Source organism: Sus scrofa, chromosome 6, assembly GCF_054392235.1.
Source record: "Sus scrofa isolate SSC_HxYL_T2T_F1_AM1 chromosome 6, Sscrofa_HxYL_maternal_Yorkshire_Landrace_v2.0, whole genome shotgun sequence".
NCBI lineage: Eukaryota > Metazoa > Chordata > Mammalia > Artiodactyla > Suidae > Sus > Sus scrofa.
In genome coordinates, this window is record NC_139388.1 from 13,584,500 (window position 1) to 13,606,167 (window position 21,668).

Below are 21,668 nucleotides of genomic sequence, written 5' to 3' on the forward strand. Positions count from 1 at the left end.
TTCTGTAGGTTGTCTTTTCATTTTGTTTATGGTTTCCTTTGCTGTGCAAAAAGCTCTTAAGTTTAATTAGGTCAAACGTTGTTACTTTTTTTTTTTTTTCCTCCTTTTTAGGGCCATACCTGCAGCATATGGAAGTTCCCAGGCTAGGGACTGAATCAGAGCTGCAGCTGCCGGCCAACACCGCAGCCACAGCAACACCATATCTTTTTTTTTTTTTTTTGTCTTTTTGTCTTTTTTGTTGTTGTTGTTGTTGTTGCTATTTCTTGGGCCGCTCCTGCGGCATAAGGAGGTTCCCAGGCTAGGGGTTGAATCAGAGCTGTAGCCACCGGCCTACGCCAGAGCCACAGCAACTCGGGATCCGAGCCTCATCTGCAACAACCTACACCACAGCTCACGGCAACGCTGGATCGTTAACCCACTGAGCAAGGGCAGGGACCTAACCCGCGACCTCATGGTTCCTAGTCGGATTCGTTAACCACTGCGCCTCAACGGGAACTCCACAACACCATATCTGAGCCACATCTGCAAGCTATGCCGAAGCTTGCAGCAGTGCCGAATCCTTCACCCATTGAGGCCAGGGATCAAACCTGCCCCTCACGAACACTCTGTCAGATTCTTAACTCGCAGAGCCACAACCCGAACTCCTAAACCTTGTTACTTCTTTACTGATTTCCTACCCCCAGGTCAAACTTCTTTGTCTTGTCAATTCCTCACAAATTTATCGGTTCTTTATCTAAAAGGTTTAAAAGCTGCCTGTTCTGGTCACTTCTTTGGGTCTCATATCTTTGGCTACATGTACGAAATTTGTTGTTCTGCTAATCTCTCTTTTAATGCAGGAGGTGTCTCAGTCCAGAACCTAGAAGGGTAAAAGTAAAATTATTTTTCCTTCCCTACACATCTTTTTACAGTCATCTGAAAGGTCGCATATTTAGAAGCAGAATGGCTATGGTAAGAAGTGTGTCACAATTCTGAATAGATGACTAAATTGCCTGCTCAACTTCAGATAATAGGGGTTTAAGGAAATGGTGAGAAATCCACATGGGGATGTCCCACAGATATTGTCATCAGTAAGTACCCGAGGATAACTATGAGTGTGCGTTTGAATGCTTTAGGCACAAGCAAGGTAATTGGAGCAAAGGCGGTGTGGCAATGGGGTGAGGGTGGCCATTTATGTATTCACTACTGTCGAAAAGCAGACTTCGTGCTGTCATGCCTCTAGGCCAAACTCCTGTCTACTCGCTGATGCTGAGCCAGACAGGTTTGGGAGGGAGATGAGGAAGGAACAACTCTCCTGACCTTGGACGTGTCTATAGTTGGGGTGGCTCCCTAGGGCATCTGGACTAGGCTTTCCCTACAACGCTGGCCCAGCATAAATGCCCAGCCCCAGAAGAGCATAAACAAGGGTGACCCTGAAAATAACCTTTTTCTGAAGGAGATCTAGGCCAGGTGAATAGGGCAGCCTCAGTACCAGGATCCTTTTACTACAAATCAAGTGAGACCCCCAGTTGCCGGGCAGTTAAATTTGTGTAAACTCTTTCCCTGTTGTAAACAAAACTGGATGAGCACACGCAGTCGTCCCTTCCATCCAGCACGACTACCAGGCTTTACTTCTTGTGGTCCCTGTTTCCCCTCCTATAAATGGCAGTAGGATTCTCTGTTCTTCCCTCAGGGTCCTCCTCAGAAGGTGTGTGTAGAAGAGGCCACTCTGTGTGCAAAATGTAAGGGTGCACCAAAAAACTCAGTAATCAAGGTAAAGAATATTTGAATGCAGTATTTTTAAAATTAAGAACTAATGCAAAAAAAAAAAATCCATGATGCACAAAATACCGAAATTTAAAGTGTTAAAGACATGATCCAACCCTTCATTTTCACTAGCCTTCCACACTCACCTCACTAGTCCTGCTTCCCGTAAAACTTTATTTACAAAAGCAGGTGGTAAGCCCACAGCCTGTGACTTGCCAATATTCCTATTTCTAAAAATCCTTTATTATATATGTTCTGCTCTGGAAAATATAGGTAACATGAAATTTACCAGTTTAACCGTTTTAAAATGTACAGTTCAGCGGCATTAAGCACATTCGTATCCTGTGCTCTACATGATTTTTTAAACTAGTACATTTAAATCTATATTGTGATTACTGAGTTTGGGGGCGCCAGAGGCCAGTGTCTCACTTGCCTTACTCTAGTCCTCACCCTGCCTCCTCCACTCCTCCCCCCTTCCTCGAGCCTGAGGGTGGAAGCCTGCAAGTTTCCCCCACAAGGCAGCAGCAGCAGCAGCAGAGTTATTCCAGTCGCGATCAGGCCACCAAGGACGTCCATCTAGCCCCTGGCGACCAGAGCCTTGTTCTGGTTGCATCCGCCCGCCTCCTTTGGTCTCCTGCGACGGCATACACCTGGCGGGCGCGCACTCTACCTGCCCGGGGCCACCTGGCGGTGGGCCGGCATCGCCTGACCCGGGCCGCCTGGGTCTGCGCGGCTTCCTGCGGGCCAATGGGGAAGGGGCCCTACGGGCACGGGCAGCGTCCAGCGGAGCGGCCAATGGGAGCGCGACATGCAAATGAGCAGGTGCGGCGGCGGCCGGCTCGGCGGGTCAAGGCGGCCGCGGCTCAGGGGATGTTAGAGGCGCGCTGGGCGGCCGCCGAGCAGACGCCCGGGCTTCGAGCTGCGAGCTCCGGTCTCCCGTCATGGCCCCCGCTCGGCCCCCCGCCGCCTCCTTCTCACCCGCCGAGGTCCAGCGGCGCCTGGCGGCGGGCGCCTGCTGGGTCCGCTGCGGGGCCCGCCTCTACGACCTCACCGACTTCGTGCGGCACCACCCGGGGGGCGAACAGCTGCTCCGGGCAAGGGCTGGCCAGGATGTTAGCGCCGACCTGGATGGGCCACCGCACCGACACTCGGCCAACGCGCGCCGCTGGCTCGAGCAGTACTACGTGGGCGACCTGCAAGGAGACCCTCAGGTACAGCGGAGGCCAGGGTCACACCCTCCGCACCCCCCCTCCCCCAACTCTCCACTCCCCGGCAAGCTCCATTCATCTGCCCTCTAGGAGGACCCAAGGTGACAGCCCCCGCCCTCACCTCTCTCCAGGTAACAGGTCACTGCCTGCCGCCATGCCCCCCCCCACCCCAGGAGTTTGACCTTCCTCTCCAACGTTTCCTCTCACCCTCTTCTATCAGATACTTCTCTCACCTCCCAAAACAACTTCTTCTGACTGGTTCCTGTCGCAGCCTCTGCCGTCTGACAACTTGGATCCCCTTTTTCCAGCCCCTCACACATCCAGTCTTTCCTTCCTGTTCTCTTATCGGCCTCTCCCTCTTGGCAACTGCTCTTCATTTCTGTTTGAGTAATAGCTTCCAAGTTCACCTGTCCTTCTCTACCCATCTCACCTACTCCTGCTTCTAAAAGGCACAGATCCGTCACCCTTCCCAGCTGGCTTTGGTTTCCTGGTGCCATCCTAGTCTTGCACTAGGGCTTCCCTGGTTGGCCGGGGAGGTTGCGGTGGAGTATTGGGTGGCCTGTGTCCTCCCGCCTCTCAGGCCTCCCTTTATTCCTTGTCGTGCATGCTGGCTTGTGTGTCCAAAGGAGTGACATGACAGGTGTAAGCCAGTTTTGCTGGGGAGAAGTGAGTGGCACTCTGAGCTGCTATGCGCTGCAGGATCCTTGTGTATTTAAGCCTCTGACTGAGCCTGGGGTGGGATCTGTTATCCCCATTTTCTGATGTGAAAACGAGTGTTCAGAGAGGTGCTGTTTTGTGAGGTTAAACAGCTAATTAGTGGCAAAACCAACTGTATCTGATTGCAAAATCAATGTTCTCTCCACCCCAAGGATCCTTGGCCTGGGAGATGGCCCTATCCACAGGCAGGCCTAGGCCAGCACAGACTGACTCTGCCCTGGGCCGTCTTGCCTAGTTCTTTAATCATTTCTTCAGTCACTCACTTGGTCCATTAATGACTGGCAGCCCTGAGCTAGGCACGGAGGGGGTACCAGTGGACAAAAGCAATGCCATCTCCATGGACCTGATAGGCTAATGAGGAATGATGCTAATCCCACAGTAATTCTTCGATTGCCTGGTGTGATCAGAGAATGGACCTGGAGGAGAAGGATTTGGGGAGAGTTTTCTAGAGAAAGTGACATTTACACTGGGAGCGAATAAATGCGCAGAGCTTTAACCAGGTCACATGTGGTGAGAAGAACATTCCAGACAGAGGGAACAGAGTGTGTGAAGGCTCTGACGGGTAAGGGCTTGGCATAGTCAAGGGACAGAAATAAAACCGATGTGACCAGAGGCTGAAGGGCAAGGAGGGGGAAGTGGCAGGAGGCTGGAGATCAGCCAGGGCCGCTGTGGTCAGATTTGAGACTTGATTCGAAAAACAACGGGAAGCCAGGGAGTGGATTCTAGCAGGGGTGTGGCGTGGTCAGATTTGCATTTTTGGAAGAGCATCCTGGCTGCAGTGCCAAGAAGGAGTGGAGGGAGCCCAAGTGGGTGTGAGGAGACTAGGCAGGAGGCTACCTTGTAGCCCAGGGGAGACGATAACCTTGTTAATAAAGACAACAACCAGAGGGAAGGGAAGGTTCAACTGGGGAGATTTCTAGCTACTAATGCTGGGACTCAACATTGCACTGGGAGCCCAATTTTATCTTGGAAGCTGATGATGTTTGCTGAAGGGGCAGGATGTTTCGCCATGGATAGAACTAAAGCTGAGTGCGGGAAATGAGAGATCGGGGCCAGAGTACTAGAGACAGCCAGGCTTGCCATGGCTCATGGAAGCCAACCTGCGTTGTAACCGTGTCCTCTAAAGAGGAGCCTTAGGGTGTGTGTGGCCTTTCCTCCCAGCACCACTGAGAGCATCTCTCCTGGCCAGCTCTGCTACCCAACCAACACTATGGTTTAACGTGGCCTTGTTTTGCTTCGCTTTACCTGCCCCTCAGAGAAGACTGAGTCTAAAGTTGTTCCTACCCCAGCACGCACCTGTTACCCCAAGAGCCCTGGTGTGGCCATGTTTCAGGCCTGATATCTGGACGCCCACCTGAGAATGTGGGAAAAAAGCTAAAAACTGACACCACACATATAAATCAATGGCCCAAACTTGACCAGTAGCCATGGTCACCCAGTACTCCAGTTGCTTGTCAGCTTCTGGAAGCTAGTGAAGAGGTGCCTTTTTGTTGGGGGAGAGAGATAGAGGAGAAATCCCAACCAGAGCATCCTTTCAGAGAGAAGCCCTCTTCTTAAGGCCTGAAAGGAGAAAAGACATTCCAGTTTTTCTCTCTGGTCAAGCCCTTCTAGCAACACCCCACTACCATCACCACCATGCTGCCTTGTTCATCTCCCTCCTCTCCTCCTGCTGGACCAGGCAGCGATGCTGACACCTGTTGAGGCTAGAACCTGGCTCCTGTAATGTGAGGACCAGGAGGGGCATTGATGGGGAAGGGGCTTGTCATGAGCTAGCTCTGTGGCTGGGGCTCATTTCTGGATGGTGCCTCCTCAGAGTCCTTCTTCCCACGTGTGGTCCTTGAGGGGGAGCCCGCTGAGCTCTGCTGTTAAATTCCAGGGGCAAGGCTTGGCCCCACTGGTTTCCCTTGTTCCTCTCTTTGCCACACCCCCTCTCTGTACACACTTACACACATTCACACTCACAGGAAAGCACACACACACACACACACACGAGAAACAAGTCGAACTTGTTTGAGCCAACACACTGTGGGGATGAGACAAGGTCTGCTGTAGCCTTGGACTTGAGAAAGTGAACGCTTGCCTTGACAAAGTGACTCAGTGATGGCTTAGAAGTCTCCTCACCCTGACTCTCAGGGTTCCTCACTCCAGGCTTAGGCAAGAGCAGCTCACATTGCTAGTGGAGCATGAAGTCCATTGATCGAGCTGCAGCCGGCATTGTTTTTTTAAAGAAGTAGGAAAGGAAGGAACTTCAGGTCCAGGTCTCCCAAGACTGGAAGTCCTGTGTTTCCCAGACTTAGGTCATCCATGAATCACTGTCCCAGTTTTTTTTTTTTTTTTCAAATTGCATTCAACTTGAACTCTTTAGTATTTGTCTTTAAGTGGACTCATTTTTTGTTTTACCATTTACTCACCCTAGGCAATAACACCAAAGATATCACAGGTTGTACACGCACTTTAAAAATAGAGCTGCTGGGAGTTCCCATCGTGGTGCAGTGGTTAACGAATCCGACTAGGAACCATGAGGTTGCAGGTTTGACCTCTGGCCTCGCTCAGTGGTTTAAGGATCCGGTGTTGCCCTGAGCTGTGGTGTAGGTCACAGATGCGGCTCAGATCTGGCATTGCTGTGGCTCTGATATAGGCTGGCCGTAACAGCTCCAATTCGACCTAGCCTGGGAACCTCCATATGCTGTGGGTGCGGCCCTAAAAAAGACAAAAGACAAGAGAATAAATAAATAAAAATTTAAAAAATAATAAAAATAGGAGTTCCCGTCGTGGCGCAGTGGTTAACAAATCCGACTAGGAACCATGAGGTTGCGGGTTCGGTCCCTGCCCTTGCTCAGTGGGTTAACGATCTGGCGTTGCCGTGAGCTGTGGTGTAGGTTGCAGACGCGGCTCGGATCCCGCGTTGCTGTGGCTCTGGCATAGGCCGGTGGCTACAGCTCCGATTCAACCCCTAGCCTGGGAACCTCCATATGCCGCAGGAGCGGCCCAAGAAATAGCAACAACAACAACAACAAAAAGACCAAAAAAAAAAAAAATAATAATAATAATAATAGAGCTACTAATTGGAGTTCCCTGGTGGCTCAGTGGGTTAAGGATCTGGCATTGTCACTGCTGTGGTGCAGGTTCAGTTCCTAGCCCAGGAGCTTCCACATGCTCTGGGTGAGGCCAGAAAATAGGGCTATTAAAATAAGTGCTCATTCTCCTATTGTCTGAAATCGTCTCGAGTGCCGTCATGGAGTAATAAACATCACACTTTGGAAGACACCTGAGGCAGAGCTTCTCAACCCTGGTGTTGAGTGGCTCATTTTCTTGGTCTGATGAAAGAGATGAAATTGTGTGTAAAAAAAAAAAAAAACACATGGTGAGGGAACTGCAGCTTTCATCACGGTCCAGCCAGAATACGTCCCTCATTCCAAACGTGCCCCAAAGAGGAAACTAACTGTGAAGGGACGGCTCATCCTTCCCCATCTCACACACCCAGACCTCGGCCCCCGAGGAAAGCCCTCTGTTTGAGAAGACCCTGGGGGAAGGCAAGCCCCGACTGCCCAGCCCCTGCTGTTGGGGGTGACCCTGCTACCTGCATGTCTCTGGGTGCCACGTCCTAACCCCACGGGTGTATCTATTTCTGAGGAGCCGAGAAGAAAACAGATTCTGCCACCTGTGGTTCTGCCAGGCTTTAGGGGTCCAGCCATTCAGGGCTTCAGAGTTTGGATGGTAAATGGGATGGCCAGTAGGGAGGAGATCTAGGTGCCGGAAGCCTCAGGGTTCCCACCCCACCCAGGCTCCAGAACAGCTTGAGCACAGCCAGCCAGGAGCACCAGCCTGAGCAGAGGACTCAGATAAAAGCTGATGCTTGGGGAACTCGCCACACTGCTCTCACCCGCAGAGCAGCGTGGACGTGAGAAGTCTGCTAACGGAAGGGAGTTGAGATCCACTCGGGCTGCAAGAGGGCTTCCTAAGTGGACCTGCCTGGCCAATCAGCAGCCACCATCCTTTGCTTCCTGCCAGGGACTTGCAGGGCTGTGGTGCCAGGTGGGCCTCAGCTGGATGACGAAGCTAGGACCAGCTGTTAGAGGTCCAGGGACAAAGTCGCTGTGATTCTCTGAGCTCTCTGGTGTCACCCCAGAATTCAGTGAATGAAGGGGCTTTGAGACCCAAATTGGGGGAGAGTTGGGAAATTAGGACTCTCTGGGGAAAATAAAAAGAAACAGGAATCCCAGAAACACCTGCGAGTAATCATTTCTTGGAACATGGCCAGCGAAGAACGCAAATGGATGCCCAAGCAGCACCCGTCGTCTTCGCTTTCATTCATTCATTCATTCATCCTTCGGGCACACATTTATCCTTGGCCTATATGTTATCTACATTCATTTAGATAAGTAATAAGCGTCCTGTGCCCTCTGAAACCCACCTCAGCCCTGAACGCGCCCTTGCCAGGGTCATCAGGACCTCGCCCTCCCTAAACCCGGTGGTCGGTTCTCACCTGGCCTGACAGCAGCTCCTGACTCGGTGACCGCTCCCTCCTCTTTGATACGCTGGCTTCACCTGGCTTCTGGATGCCCCACCCGCTTGGCTTTCCACCTGCATTCATTTTCTATTGTTGCTGTAACAACTTGCCCCAAACGCAGGGACATCAAGCAACACAAATGTATCTCTCACAGTTCTGGAGGTCAGAAGTCAAAGATGAATTGGCAGGATAGGCTTCCTCTGGAGGCTCGAGAAGAGAATCCATTTCTTCACCTTTTCCAGCCTTTAGAGGCTGCCTGTGTGCCCTGGCTCCTGCCCCCGGCCGGCAATCACGTTGCTCTGACCTCAGTCCTCCTGTCACTTCTCCTTCTCAGACTCTGATCCTCCCGCCTCCATCTTTTTACTTATAAGGAGCCTTGTGGTTACATTGAGCCCTCCTTTGCCTCCTGGTAATCCAGGATTGTCCCTTCATCACAAAGTCTTGAATTACATCTGCAAAGTCCTTTTTGCCATGTAAGGTAAAATAGTCACGGGTTCCAGGTATTGGGACATAGGTTTTTTTTGGGGGGGGTCCTCTCCTGTGTACCGCAGCCCTTATGCCCCTGGTCATCACAGCTCAGTCTCCACTGCCCGTTTCTCCTGCTCCTCACGTCTCAGAAAAGTGCACAAAGCTTAAATGGAATCACACACAGTGTGTGCTCTGCTGTGCAGCTTCTTTCACTCAGGACTTCATCTGGGAGACGCTCTATGTTTTCCAGCCGTCTCCACTGCCTGCTCTGGCCCAGAGAACCCAGAGGCTGTAGAAAGGAAAGTGGGGACTCCCTGGGAAGAGGAGAGCCGGTGGCTGGGATGGAGCCCGTGCTGATCCTCGTGAGCCTCCCTAGTCTTGCTTCCAGGATGTCCACCCGCTACTCCCCTACCTTGGCCAGAGCCCCATCCTGCTCATTGTGCAGTGGTCCCCTAGGCAGTTCTCTCCCTGATGACACTTGCTGCGGCCCATTGCCTGTGATGCTTTCTGAAGATCGCTTGGCTCTGTTACTACGGTGCTCCTAAACCTTCTGTGGCTCCCGGTTGCTACCTCCTTTCAGTCCAGCTCAAGCACTATCTATTCCACAGAGACTTTTCCTTGCCACCGCCCCCTCGAGGGCTGGTTTTTCTCCTTCTCCCAGACTCTCATAGCACTTGGCCTATTGCAGCATTCATAATATTCTTCCTTATTCCCTGTGTTTTCACTACATGTTTTATCTCCCCTACGAAACTGTAAACGCTCTGAAGACTGGACTTGTCTGATTCATCCAGGCTTCCCTAGGAGACACTAGCACGCTGGTGCCTGCCAACAGGAAGTAATAAATGTCTGAATAAATGAATGAATGAGCTGCTTGGAAAACCGAGATGTGTGCCGAGTTGAAAAGGAAAGTGGTAATGTTAGCACACAAGATACTTTAAGTAGGAAAATGTGGGGGGAGAAAATCTCTTTCCACTTTCTTCTTTATTAGCTAAGAGAGTTGGGAGCTGATGGAAAGGATGGACCACTATCAAGTGAGTCACCCGTTTCTGCCTTTGCCCTCATAGCCAAGAAGAGTTAGCAAAACATGTTCCATACCAGGCTCCTGCAGGTCACCCTTGCCCTTGAGTCCCCCGCAAGTGTAGAAGTGAAATGAACCATAGAAAACGCCAACCGAGAGCCCTCCTTGCTCTCGGGGCTGGACCTGTCCCCGTGTGTCTGGAAGTGTCTGGATGATATGCACGAGCAGGACCCAGGTTGCCTGGGTTTCCAGTTCAATTTTCTCTTTCCCGGGTCTTCTCATGCAAAGTTCCCTAAAGCATTTAAGCTCGGAACAGTGATTCTCAGTCTTCTGTAAGTGCCACTCATCTCAGGTGGGCAGAAAACTCCAACGACCGCCCTCCCCACCGGCACTTGCCCTCCAACGGAGTACAAGCTCATAAAATAATAAGACTGAGGGACAACAAATCTAAGGCTCGCAACACCCATAAAGTTTAGCACCGAGAAATAGAAGTCGCGCACTCAGGATTTGTTGTTGTAAAGCATTGCCCTAAAACAAGATTATTCAAATGTTTTGTTTTCTGAACTTTGTTAGTATATTGTAAGGTGTTTAAATAAGCAGTGCCAGATGAGCAAATGTGGGGAGATTTGCTTGGACATATTTGAGCTACTACAACTCATACACAATGTCTTAAGGTCCTGTTACAGGAAGACCAGTGGCCAAAAATTCCACTGATGCAACTACATGTGACTGTACACTTTGAGCCAAGCAATCTGCAACAAACTTGGTTGATAATTACCCAAGTGAATTAGTCATAATTTCTCCTTTAAAACAACTAGAATTTAAATGGAGCAGAGCTCTAGTTCTCGCCGTTCTTTGGTGCCCTGGCAGGACCTTTTTGACACTGCTTAGCATTGCGTGGTACTCAGGAAGTGGAATCGGAGGTTTCAGGGAGCTTGAGGAATGGCTAGCTTCGTTTCATAAATTCCAAATGTTAATTGTGCGTAATAACCCACTTCGTTGTTAATAAATAGTCCCTTGTCTTATGTAATCTTGAATATCTATGAAATATCATTTACCCACAAAAATCCAAGAAAGACCTCAAATTTTTAAGTCAAGTTAAGGCACATACTTTGAGGCTGGCTGCCATGAGGAATGAAGAGCAGTTCCATTTGGCTAAATAAATACAGCTTCTGTAATCCTGTATCCCCCACCGCCCAAGTCAGGGAAAAAGCCAGACCAGCTGGCTTCGTGGTTGCTTCCTCTTGTTCCAGGCGAGACCCTTTGAGACGGTGTACATAAAAAATTCAGTTGTTCCTTGACCCTAAGTAGGAAAGTACTTGACTCCTAGGGTTAAAGGCCACTTAAAGTCAGTCTCCTTTAAATGAAGAGCAAAATCTCATAGAAGATGACCCAAGAGGTTGGGAGAGGGAAATTGATTATCTTTAAAAATGAAACTGAGCAGTTCCTGGAAACAAATCTGACTAGGACCCATGAGAATGCAGATCGGATCCCTGGCCTCGCTCAGTGGGTTAAGGATCCAGCATTGTTGTGAGCTGTGATGTAGGTTGCAGATGAGGCTCAGATCCAGCATTGCTGTGGCTGTGATGGAGGCCCAGCAGCCACAGCTCCGATTCGACCCCTAGCTTGGGAACTTTCATATGCCGTGGGTGCGGCCTTAAAGAGACCTCCCCCCCCAAAAAAAAAGGGGGGGGGGAAATGAAAGGTTTCTTCAGTTTATTTTAATCTGACAGCAAAGTTGCGATTGCACTTGCATGCTGATTCTTAAATTGAGCAAATAATCAAGTAGTGTTTTCTTGCACATGTGTGGTTTTTCTGGTAAATTGTATGAAAGCATGAGGTGATATTCTAAACTTTGCATTGGCTGTTGACAGCATGACAACGAAGAGGGTCATTTTAGGTCTTTTTAGGGCCAAGGGTCTCTTTTGATCTTTTGATAAACGAGTTCTCCTTTGAAGGGCCTCATCCTTTGTTGGTTGCCTGTATTTAAGCAGCCTAACTTTTGCCAGATCCTTCTTTGGCCGTGGAGCTGTAACTAAAACAGCTTTCCCTCACTTTCATTGACTTCATTAATTTTTTGAAGCTTTTGCATTGATTTTCAATTTCACTTGCAGTCATGTGCATTTTGTATTTTGTTACATTGTATATTATCAGAATATCACAACCCCAGCCATCATTTTGTCCCTCTTTTTCTCTGTCATCGTAATTTGTATCAACTGTGTTCATACAAAAATTTAAATCATTAAAAGAAATGTGCAAAGAAAAAATCGAGTGCCCCTCCCAACCCAGTCCCTGTGTAGGCGAGATCAACAATTTCTTACGCAGTCTCATAGAAACAGATGCATTATTCTTCCTATTTTCCATACAAAGGAGTCTTATGGTACACACTGCTTGGCAACGTGCTACTTTTTTCACCTAAAAACATACTTTGTTCTTCCTTCCATATCGGCAATAAAGATTTCCTTTATTCTTTTTAATAGCCATCCCTATGGATGTTTTTTCTTACTGTATCAATGCTGCAAGAAGCATCCTTACACAATCATTTTGCACACATATGCAAATAAATTTGTCATGTAGGCTGGAATTTCTAGATCAAAATGACACCCATTTGGGGAGTTCCCATTGTGGCTCAGTGGAAACAAATCTGACTGATACCCATGAGGATGCAGGTTCGCTCCCTAGCCTTGCTCAGAGGATTGAGGATCTGGCATTGCTGTGAGCTATAGTGTAGGTCACAAATGCGGCTCTGTTCTGGTGTTGCTGTGGCTGTGACGTAGGCCAGCAGCTGCAGCTCCAATTCGAACCCTAGCCTAGGAACCTCCATATGCCATGGGTGCAGCCCTAAAAAGACAAAAAAAAAAAAAAAAAAGATATCCTCTTGGTATTTTGATGAGTATTGCCAAATTGCCCTCTAAGAAGGTTGTGCTAATTAAAACTCCCTCCAAAAGCATGCAGGAATGCTTTGTTCTTCACATGCTCACCAGTGCTGTAAATTACCAGTGTTTTTAATCTTTGTCAGTGGGTGAAAAAATTGCCTCCTGTTTAAATTTTTATGTATATGAATTATGAAAGACAGTGAGTGTCTTTTTATATATTTTTAAATTATTTATTTATTTATTTATTTATTTATTTAGGTCTTTTTAGGGCCGTACCTGTGGCATATGGAGGTTCCCAGGCTAGGGGTCAAATTGGAGCTGCAGCTGCTGGCCTGCACCACAGCCACAGCAAGCGCCTGATCTGGGCCTTGTCTGTGACCTACACCACAGCTCAGGGCAACGCCCAATCCTTAACCTACTGAGAGAGGCCAGAAATCAAACCTGAGTCCTCTTGGATGCTAGTTGGGATCACTAACCACAGAGCCACGACGGGAACTTCGTGAATGTCTTTTTATGTATTTGTAAACTATTTGCACCTTTTTTGTTAACCGCCTATTCAGGTCCTTTGCCCATCTTTGTAATGTATAGTCCATCTTTTTCTTATTTATATCATAATAATAGATAATAAAGAATATTAGCCCATTTTCCATCAGACATATTACCACTTGTTTCCAGATCTCATTTGTTGTTTAGCTTAACATGTTTTCTTCCATTTAAACCTTTCTGTTTTCCAGGTAGGTAAAGCTATCATCTTATTATTCTTAGAAAGACCACCCTACTTTTTGATTTTATACATAAAAGCAAAAAATATTATAGTAGGAGTTCCCATCGAGGCTCAGTGGAAATGAATCTGACTACCATCCGTGAGGATGCAGGTTTGATCCCTGGCCTCGCTCAGTGGATTAAGGATCTGGCATTGCTGTGGCTGTGGTGTAGGCTGACAGCTGTAGTTCCAATTTGACCCCGAACCTGGGAACCTCCATATGCCACAGGTGTGGCCTAAAAAAAAAAAAAATTTTTTTTTTTTCGTTTTCTCATAGTTCAGTGTTTCTGTTTGTTTTTTGCTTAAATGTTTTATCTATCTGGAGGGTTTTTTTTGGTGAAAAGAACAAAATAGAGATTAATTTAGGTTTATATTTTTCCAGATGACCAACTGGTTATTCCAGTAGATTTATGGAATAAACTGTCTTTTTCCACTGATTTAAAAAAAAAAAACAAACCCTTATTACACATCAAACATCCACTGGCATATTTTAGTCTCTTCTTGGACTCTGTACTAATGAAATCATTCATTTTTATTAAGTTTTAGCCATTAGTTTTTTTTTTTTTTAGTCTTATTGGAGTATAGTTGACTTAGAATGTTGTATTAGTTTCAGGTGTACAACAAAGTGAATCAGTTATATACACATAACTGATATATATGAACGAATATGTATATAGTCATATATCCATTCTTTTTTCCCATGTAGGTTATTACAGACTATTGAGTAGATTTCCTTGTGCTATACAGTAAGTCCTTATTAATTATTTTATGTACAGTAGCAGCATATGGAGGTTCCCAGGCTAGGGGTCAAATCAAAGCTACAGCTGCCAGCCTACGCCACAGCCACAGCAATGCCAGATCTGAGCTGCATCTGTGACCTCCACCACAGCTCAGTGCAATGCCAGATCCTTAACCCACTGAGCAAGACCAGGGATCAACACACATCCTCATGGATACTAGTCGGATTTATTTCCACTGCTGCACAACAGGGACTCCCCAGGAGTGTGTATATGTTATTCCCATCCTTCTAATATATCCCTAACCACTCCCCCCACCGCCGCCCTCAGCTGCTTTCCCTGTGGTAACCATAAGCTTGATTTTGAAATCTCTGAGTTTGTTTCTGTTTTATAAATAAGTTCTTTTGTACTGTATATTAGACTCCACATATAAGTGATATCATATGGTATTTGTCTTTCTCTGACTTACTTCACTTAGTATGATAATCTCTAAGTCCATCCGTGTTGCTGCAGATGGCATCATTTTGTTCTTTTTTATAGCCATTAGTTTTTGGTTTTGTTTCCCACCTTCCTTCTGTTCTATTCCAGCCAGGATTCTGTTCCACCAGAGAAAGCAAAGGGCAGGACGAGAGTTGAGCGTCAACTCTGGGCCATGTTGCCGGCCTTGGAGAAACAGGGTCACGTCTGCCTTTGCAGAGCTGTGGCTGCCCAGCGTGCCCTGACCCCGAGGTTACGGGGCTGGAGTAGGGAGAAAGCATCTCAGGGAAGCCCAACAACCTATGGGAAGCCCATGGGAAGAGGGTGCACAGTGGGTTATGAAATGGTAGTGATTCCAGCAGGAGATGGCGGGAGAGGGAGGGGTGTGGAGGGAACAGCCTTGCCCCTGGAACTCAGCCTGGGGACAGGTCCTGTGTACTTTCTGCTTTGGGTCCACAGCCTGTGGTGGGAGAAGGGACCTACAGGTTGAGTTCTAACTGTGTGTGAACAGCCCGAGGCTGGGTGAGCAGGCGGGAGCCCCAGGGAACCTGGTATCTCTCTTGCAAAGCCCTGCAAATCTAAAACTTTTTGTCCCTTTGGCCAAGGGAACTGGATACTTAAACCCCCTCCACTTCCTTTCATCAAAATCAAATGAGAAGTGGAGTTCCCGTCGTGGCTTAGTGGAAATGAATCCTACTAGTAACCGTGAGGTTGTGGGTTTGATCCCTGGCCCTGCTCAGTAGGTTAAGGATCCGTTGTTGCCATGAGCTGTGGTGGTCACAGATGCGGCTTGGATCTGGCGTAGCTGTGCCCATGGTGTAGACCGGCAGCTGTAGCTCTGATTAGATTGCTAGGCTGGGAATCTCCATAGGCTGTGAGTGCGGCTCTAAAAAGCAAAAAAAAAGAAAGAAAGAAAGAAAAAGAAAATCAAATGAGTTTGTTCAAAATAGATTCCTGGACTTTCTGGGATGATAGAAATATTCTACATCTTGATGTGGGCCGTGCCTACAAGGAGGCATGTAATTGTCAAAATGTAGCAAATGATACACATAAGATTGGTAATTTTTTACTATATGAAATTTATACCCAATTTTTTTAAGGAGGCAAATAAATTTTATTTTATTTATATTATTTGATGAATTTATTACATTTTAGTTGTGCAATGATCATCACAACCCAATTTAATAGCATTTCCGTCCCAAACCCCCAGCACATCCCCCACCCCCCAACCTGTCTCCTTTGGAAACCATAAGTTTTTCAAAGTCTGAATCAGTATTTGTTCTGCAAAGGAGTTCATTGTGTCCTTTTTTCAGATTCCACATGTAAGTGATAGCATTTGATGTTGGTGTCTCATTGTCTGACTGACTTCACTTAGCATGAGAATTTCTAGGTCCACCCATGTTGCTAAAAATGCCATTATTTCGTTCCTTTTAATGGCTGAGTAATATTCCATTGTGTATATGTACCACATCTTCTTGATCCACTCCTCTGCCGATGGACATTTAGGTTGTTCCCATGTCTTGGCTATTGCAAAGAGTGCTGCAGTGAACATCGGAGTACATGTGTCTTTGCAAGTCGTGGTTTTCTCTGGATAGATGCCCAGGAGTGGGATTGCTGGATCAAATGGTAGTTCTGTGTTTAGTTTTCTGAGGACTCTCCATACCGTTTTCCGCAATGGTTGCACCAATTTACAATCCCACCAACAGTGTCATAGGGTTCCTTTTTCTCCACACCCTCTCCAGCACTTATTGTTTGTAGACTTTTGGATGATGGCCATTCTGGCTGGTGTAAGGTGGTACCTCATCGTGGTTTTGATGTGCATGTCTCTAATACTGAGTGATGTTGAACATCTTTTCATGTGTTTTTTGGCCATCTGTCTGTCTTCTTTGGAGAATTGTCAGTTTAGCTCTTCTGCCCATTTTTGGATGGGGTTGTTGGTTTTTTTTGGTATTGAGCGGTAGGAGGTGTTTATAAATTTTGGAGATGACTCCCTTGTCAGTTGCTTCATTTGCAAAGATGTTCTCCCATTCTGTGGGTTGTCTTTTCGTTTTGTTTAGGGTTTCCTTTGCTGTGCAGAACCTTTGAAGTTTGATTAGGTCCCATTTGTTTATTTTTGTTTTTACTGTCATGACTCTAAGAGGTGGATCTGAGAAGTTGCTGCTGTCGTTTATGTCAAAGAGTGTTTGGCCTATGTTTTCCTCTAAGGAGGCAAATAAATTTTAACATATATTTAGTAACCACTTCTAAGGATTGTCAAGAGTTAGATATTGGTATGCACCGGCCTTTAAAACTTGCTTTTAAAAAGAAATAGTAGAATGTGACTGGTAGGATCTAGGTAGTAGGGATATAAGTAATTTACGGTGAGATTCTTTCACCTTATAAAATTAATAAAATATTGGAAACATAGTGGCTAGTTATCTTGTGGACATCACTCACAAATATGTTTTTGAAGGATGAGTGGGAAAATAAAGCAAAGTAACAGTGTGTCAGTGGTACATGCAGCAAGACATCACCTTTCTAGTGACATTGTATACGTTTTGTCGAGCAGCGTAAAAAAAAATAACAGATGGGGCCCTTAAAACAACAAATCTGTTCTCACAGATGCTCGCAGATGAGTTCTAGATGCTCAAAGTCTAAGTCAAGGTGTTGTCAAGATTAGTTCCTTTTGGCAGCTCTAAGGGAAAATCTGTTTCTTGCCTCTTTCCTCGCTTCTGGTGGGGCTGGCAACCCTTGCTCTCCCTTGGCTTGTAGATAAGTAACTCCAGTCTCTGCCACCCTCTGCACACAGGCATTCTTCCCTGTGTCTCTGCATCTCCAGATGTCCCCTCTTCTTAGGAGGACACCAGTCATATTGGACTTAGCGCCCACCCTAACCGAGGATGGCCTCATCTTAGCGTGATCAGTGCAAAGACACTCTTTCCAAATAAAGTCACATTCACAAGGTTCTGGGTGGACATGAATATGGCGGTGGGGTGGGGTGAGAGATACTATTCCTCCCGATACAAATATCATTACATGACTTCAGCCCCTCACATAAGCAAGATGGAAGTGAGTATGGGAGACACTGGACAACTGTGTTATATTTAGAAAAATGTTGCCTGAGTAGCAACAGAGATTCTAATACTTAAGGCTCATGTGAAAAGTTTGATGTTCACTTGGATGAAAACATGTACATATAACTAAATTAAGGAATTGATTATCATAAGGATGTATGTTTCATATTCTTGGGCCATTCCTCCCATATATAAAATCAGAATCTATGGAGGTGGGAGTTCCCGTCGTGGCGCAGTGGTTAACGAATCCGACTAGGAACCATGAGGTTGCGGGTTCGGTCCCTGCCTTTGCTCAGTGGGTTAACGATCCGGCGTTGCCGTGAGCTGTGGTGTAGGTCGTAGACATGGCTCGGATCCCGCGTTGCTGGGGTTCTGGCGTAGGCCGGTGGCTACAGCTCCGATTCGACCCCTAGCCTGGGAACCTCCATATGCCGTGGGAGCGGCCCAAGAAATAGCAACAACAACAACAACAAAAAGACAAAAAGACAAAAAGACAAAAAAAAAAAAAGTATCTATGGAGGTAAGATCCCAGAAATCTCTGCTTTCCGTAAGCACTCCGCCTGCCTCAGAAGCACCGTAAAGTTTGCAACCCACTGTCCTAGAAGGCTCAGGGCAAAGGGCAAATGGCGTTGGAAAACCTGGAATTGCTCAAAGTGGCTTGGTGGGCAGATCCCTCCGGGTTACTAAAGAAGCCGCATCCCCCAGCTCCCAGGGTGGCGCTTGATGCAGAGCGGTTGCATGGTGGGTGTTGAATGGCCGAGAGAGAGGAGGAGCCAGGGATCTGCAGCCCGCTCTGGGTCTAGCTCTGCATCTCATCAGCAATGTGACATCACACGAGGTAGTAAACCTCTGGCGGCCTCTGTTTCCTTATTCCCTGCGTCCCTGCAGGACTGTGTGTGGCTGCAGTGAGATCTGCAAAACAATGCACAGATAAAACTGAAACAGTATGGTTATGAGCCCCTTCAGTCACAGCCGAGGTGGTTGAAGGATGTTAGGTGATTTTGGAATCTGAGTCGCTGTGTGCTCAGACTCTCTTGCCCCCTGGAGGAGCTGCAGAGTGGTGACATTCAGCTTCTCGGGTTTCCCCATCCCCCAGCTAGGCATGTGGGTCTGCACCGACCTGCTGCCCTCATTCTGTCTTTACCTGGACAGGTGCACGGCTATACCGGGGACCCTCCCCCTGGTCAGGGACGGGTCGTGGTCTCCAAAACTAAGGCTGGCCACAGCCTCATTGGTGCCAGGGGCTTGCAGTGTGGCCTCCTTCTCCCCGCCATTCCTTCCTCTCTTGAACTGTACATACTGGATGGCTCCTCATGCCCAGACTAAGCTCAGTGCTGCGATAAAAAGACAACTGGTCACTGCCCTCATGGGATGTAACTGCCAGTGCAGGGAGGAAGCTAGGACAATTGCAAGTGCTGGCAAGATCTATAACAGAATATACTTTTTTGGGGGGGGGGGTCTTTTTTTTTTTGCATTTTCTGGGGCCACTCCCATGGCATATGGAGGTTCCCAGGCTAGGGGTCTAATCGGAGCTGTAGCCGCCGGCCTACGCCAGAGCCACAGCAACATGGAATCCGAGCCATGTCTGCGACCTACACCACAGCTCATGGCAATGCTGGATCCTTAACCCACTGTGCAAGGCCAGGGATCAAACCCGCAACTTCATGGTTCCTAGTCAGATTCGTTAACCCCTGAGCCACAACGGGAACTCTGAATATACTTTAGATAGATAGATAGATAGATAGATAGATAGATAGATAGATAGATAGATAGATAGATAGATATAAAGAAAGGAAGGAAATATATTTTAGTACAAAGGTTGTGACAGCTGCAGCTTCTGCTGAGGGTCATCAGGGAAGGCGTCGCAGGGGAGCTGAGATCTGATGGGGGAGAGGGGGCTGTCCTGAAAAGAACTGGGTAAAACAGCATTCTTGACAGAGGGAACAGCAAGTTTGAAGGTCCTGGGTATGACAGGACCTGGTGACATCAGGAATCCAAAAGGAGGCTCCGGCGTTGCGGGTGCGTTGTGGGTGAGGGAGCGTGATGTCGGTGAATGGGGAGAGCAGGCAGGAGCCCTGCCGCGTGGGACTCACAGGTCACTGGGGGGGGCTTAGACTGGATCCTGAGGACGGGCTGGAGGATTTTAAGCAGAAGACTGACAGAGTCAGGCTATAGTTTATTGATCCTTCTGGCTGCCATACGGAAGAAGGAGTGAAGGGAGCCCAGAGTGGAAACAGAAAGAGAGCGAAGAGGCTTTCGCTGTGGTCCAGGTGACAGAAAGAGCTGGCCTGGACCGGGTGTCCCCTGGGCCTGAGGGAAGTGGATAGAAACTGGAAATGTCTTGGAGGCAGAAGCACTAGAATCTGCTGAGGAAGTAAATGTTGGGAGTGAGGGAAAGAGAAGAGGTGAGGTTGATGTCAGGGCTTTGCCCTGAGCGGCTGGGTGGTTTGGTTTACGGACGCGGTGAATACTGACATGGGGGTCCGGGTTTGGGAGGCGGCAGGCAGAGTTCGTTGGGGCCCCGTTAGGCCTGAGACGCCCAGGAAGCACCCAGGTAGAGGTGCGAAAGAGCAGTGGAGTGTAGGAGTCCCAAACTCTACTGTCCGATAGGGTAGCCACTAGGCACATGAGGCTATTTAATTTTAAATGAAATAAAATAAAAATTCCTTCCTCAGTCGCACTAGCCACATTTCAAGTGCTTCAGAGATCTGTGTGCACTAGTGGTTACTATATTGGACAGCATCGATATAGAATATTTTCACCATTGCCGAAACCTCCATTAGGCAGTGTTTGTCTAGAGCTGTGGCCCAGAGTCACAAGGCACTTCTCTCTAGGATGGCACCCTTCTGATCTGGTGGTTCTTCCCCAGGAAGCTGGTGTCCCTGCATCCTTGACACATGGCTCCTTCTTGCTCACACTCTCTCTGATTAATCTCACCGGGTCACATATTCAGTGATGCCCCTGGCACGTGGTCCTGTCAGAGAGGCACTGAACCCTCCGAAGGAAAGTCGTCCTGAGGCTGTTCAAGAGGAGCATTCCCTGAGGCTGAGCACTGTTACAGCGATAAGCATCAACATGGTATTTAATGAGCATAAAACATGGAGTAACTCATGGCTGTAAAGTCATGAAGAGATAGCAGTTTTCGAGTTCACCCTGTAGATGCAGCTGGTCTAAGACAGGTGCAGGTGCACTTGGGAGTTGTCAGGTTAAATGAGGGGGGAAAAGAAGTCAGGTTTCGAGTTCCACAGACTTAGGTTCTAGAGATAAGCTGGTCGGCCCCTCTGAACATCTCCACTCTACATGGGAGAAGATTCCAGGTCTGCCCAGGGAGAGGGGAAATTTTTATTGAAGCAGTAAAAAGACGTGGTAGGTATAAGGCAGGTATTTTCATTTGTTTTTATTTTGTTTGCAGAACAGTTCAGTGACTTACTGTTTGGGGCAATATCATCATTTGCATTTTCTAAACAAAGAACAAGTGCATGGTCCTTGTGGAGAGCACATTCTCTCAGCCTTCCCTGAGGGGCCTTGAGGTCTAAGATTTGAGAGACCACAGTCTAAAAATGTCCAATCCAATCTGCAAGATGAGCTTGAGAAGCTCATTTCCTGCAGGTGCGGGCGCTGCTCATTAGAGTTGAAGCCCTGGTCCTGCCCATCCTACCAGTGCAGATGAGGCAGGGTCTCCTAAGGCAGGACTGAGCAGGTGAGCCTCGGAGCTTCCCGGTCCACCCTGACCAAGCCCAGGTCACCACCACTCCCCACCCTCGCCAAGCCCAGGCTCCCAACTGGAATTTTCCCCTCAAGTTGTTCCAAATCCCCGAAAACAAAACAAGACAAGACAAAAACGCATCCACTTGACTTTTGATGACTTCCTGGAAATGGTACCCTCCTGCGACGTTAGAGCCTAGAGTAGAGGATCTGCAGGATGCAGGTGCAGTGGCAGGATGTGGTACCGAATCAAGTTAATAGCCTGAAAACTTGGGGGACACGAGAGTGAGTTTTGCCTGGTAAATTAGTGTTTTCACCCCCTTTTCTGATGTCTTAGAAAGCCCACCTGTGCTGGCTTCTGCTTCTGATGACAAGGTTGCTGTCCGTATCATC

At 47.8% G+C, this 21,668-nt stretch overlaps 1 protein-coding gene across 2 annotated transcripts in view; it reads left to right on the plus strand.

Moving 5' to 3' along the window:
- Positions 1 to 2,618: 2,618 nt before the first annotated feature.
- FA2H (fatty acid 2-hydroxylase) overlaps positions 2,619 to 21,668 on the plus strand; it is a 54,910-nt gene continuing 35,860 nt past the window's right edge. For both annotated transcript variants that reach the window (XR_014805513.1, XM_003126868.7), the window contains exon 1: positions 2,619 to 2,954. Coding sequence is in view for 1 of the 2 variants with exons in the window: in XM_003126868.7 (XP_003126916.4) it covers positions 2,685 to 2,954 (270 nt within the window). In the remaining variant the exon portion in view is untranslated. The remainder of the gene's footprint in view (positions 2,955 to 21,668) is intronic.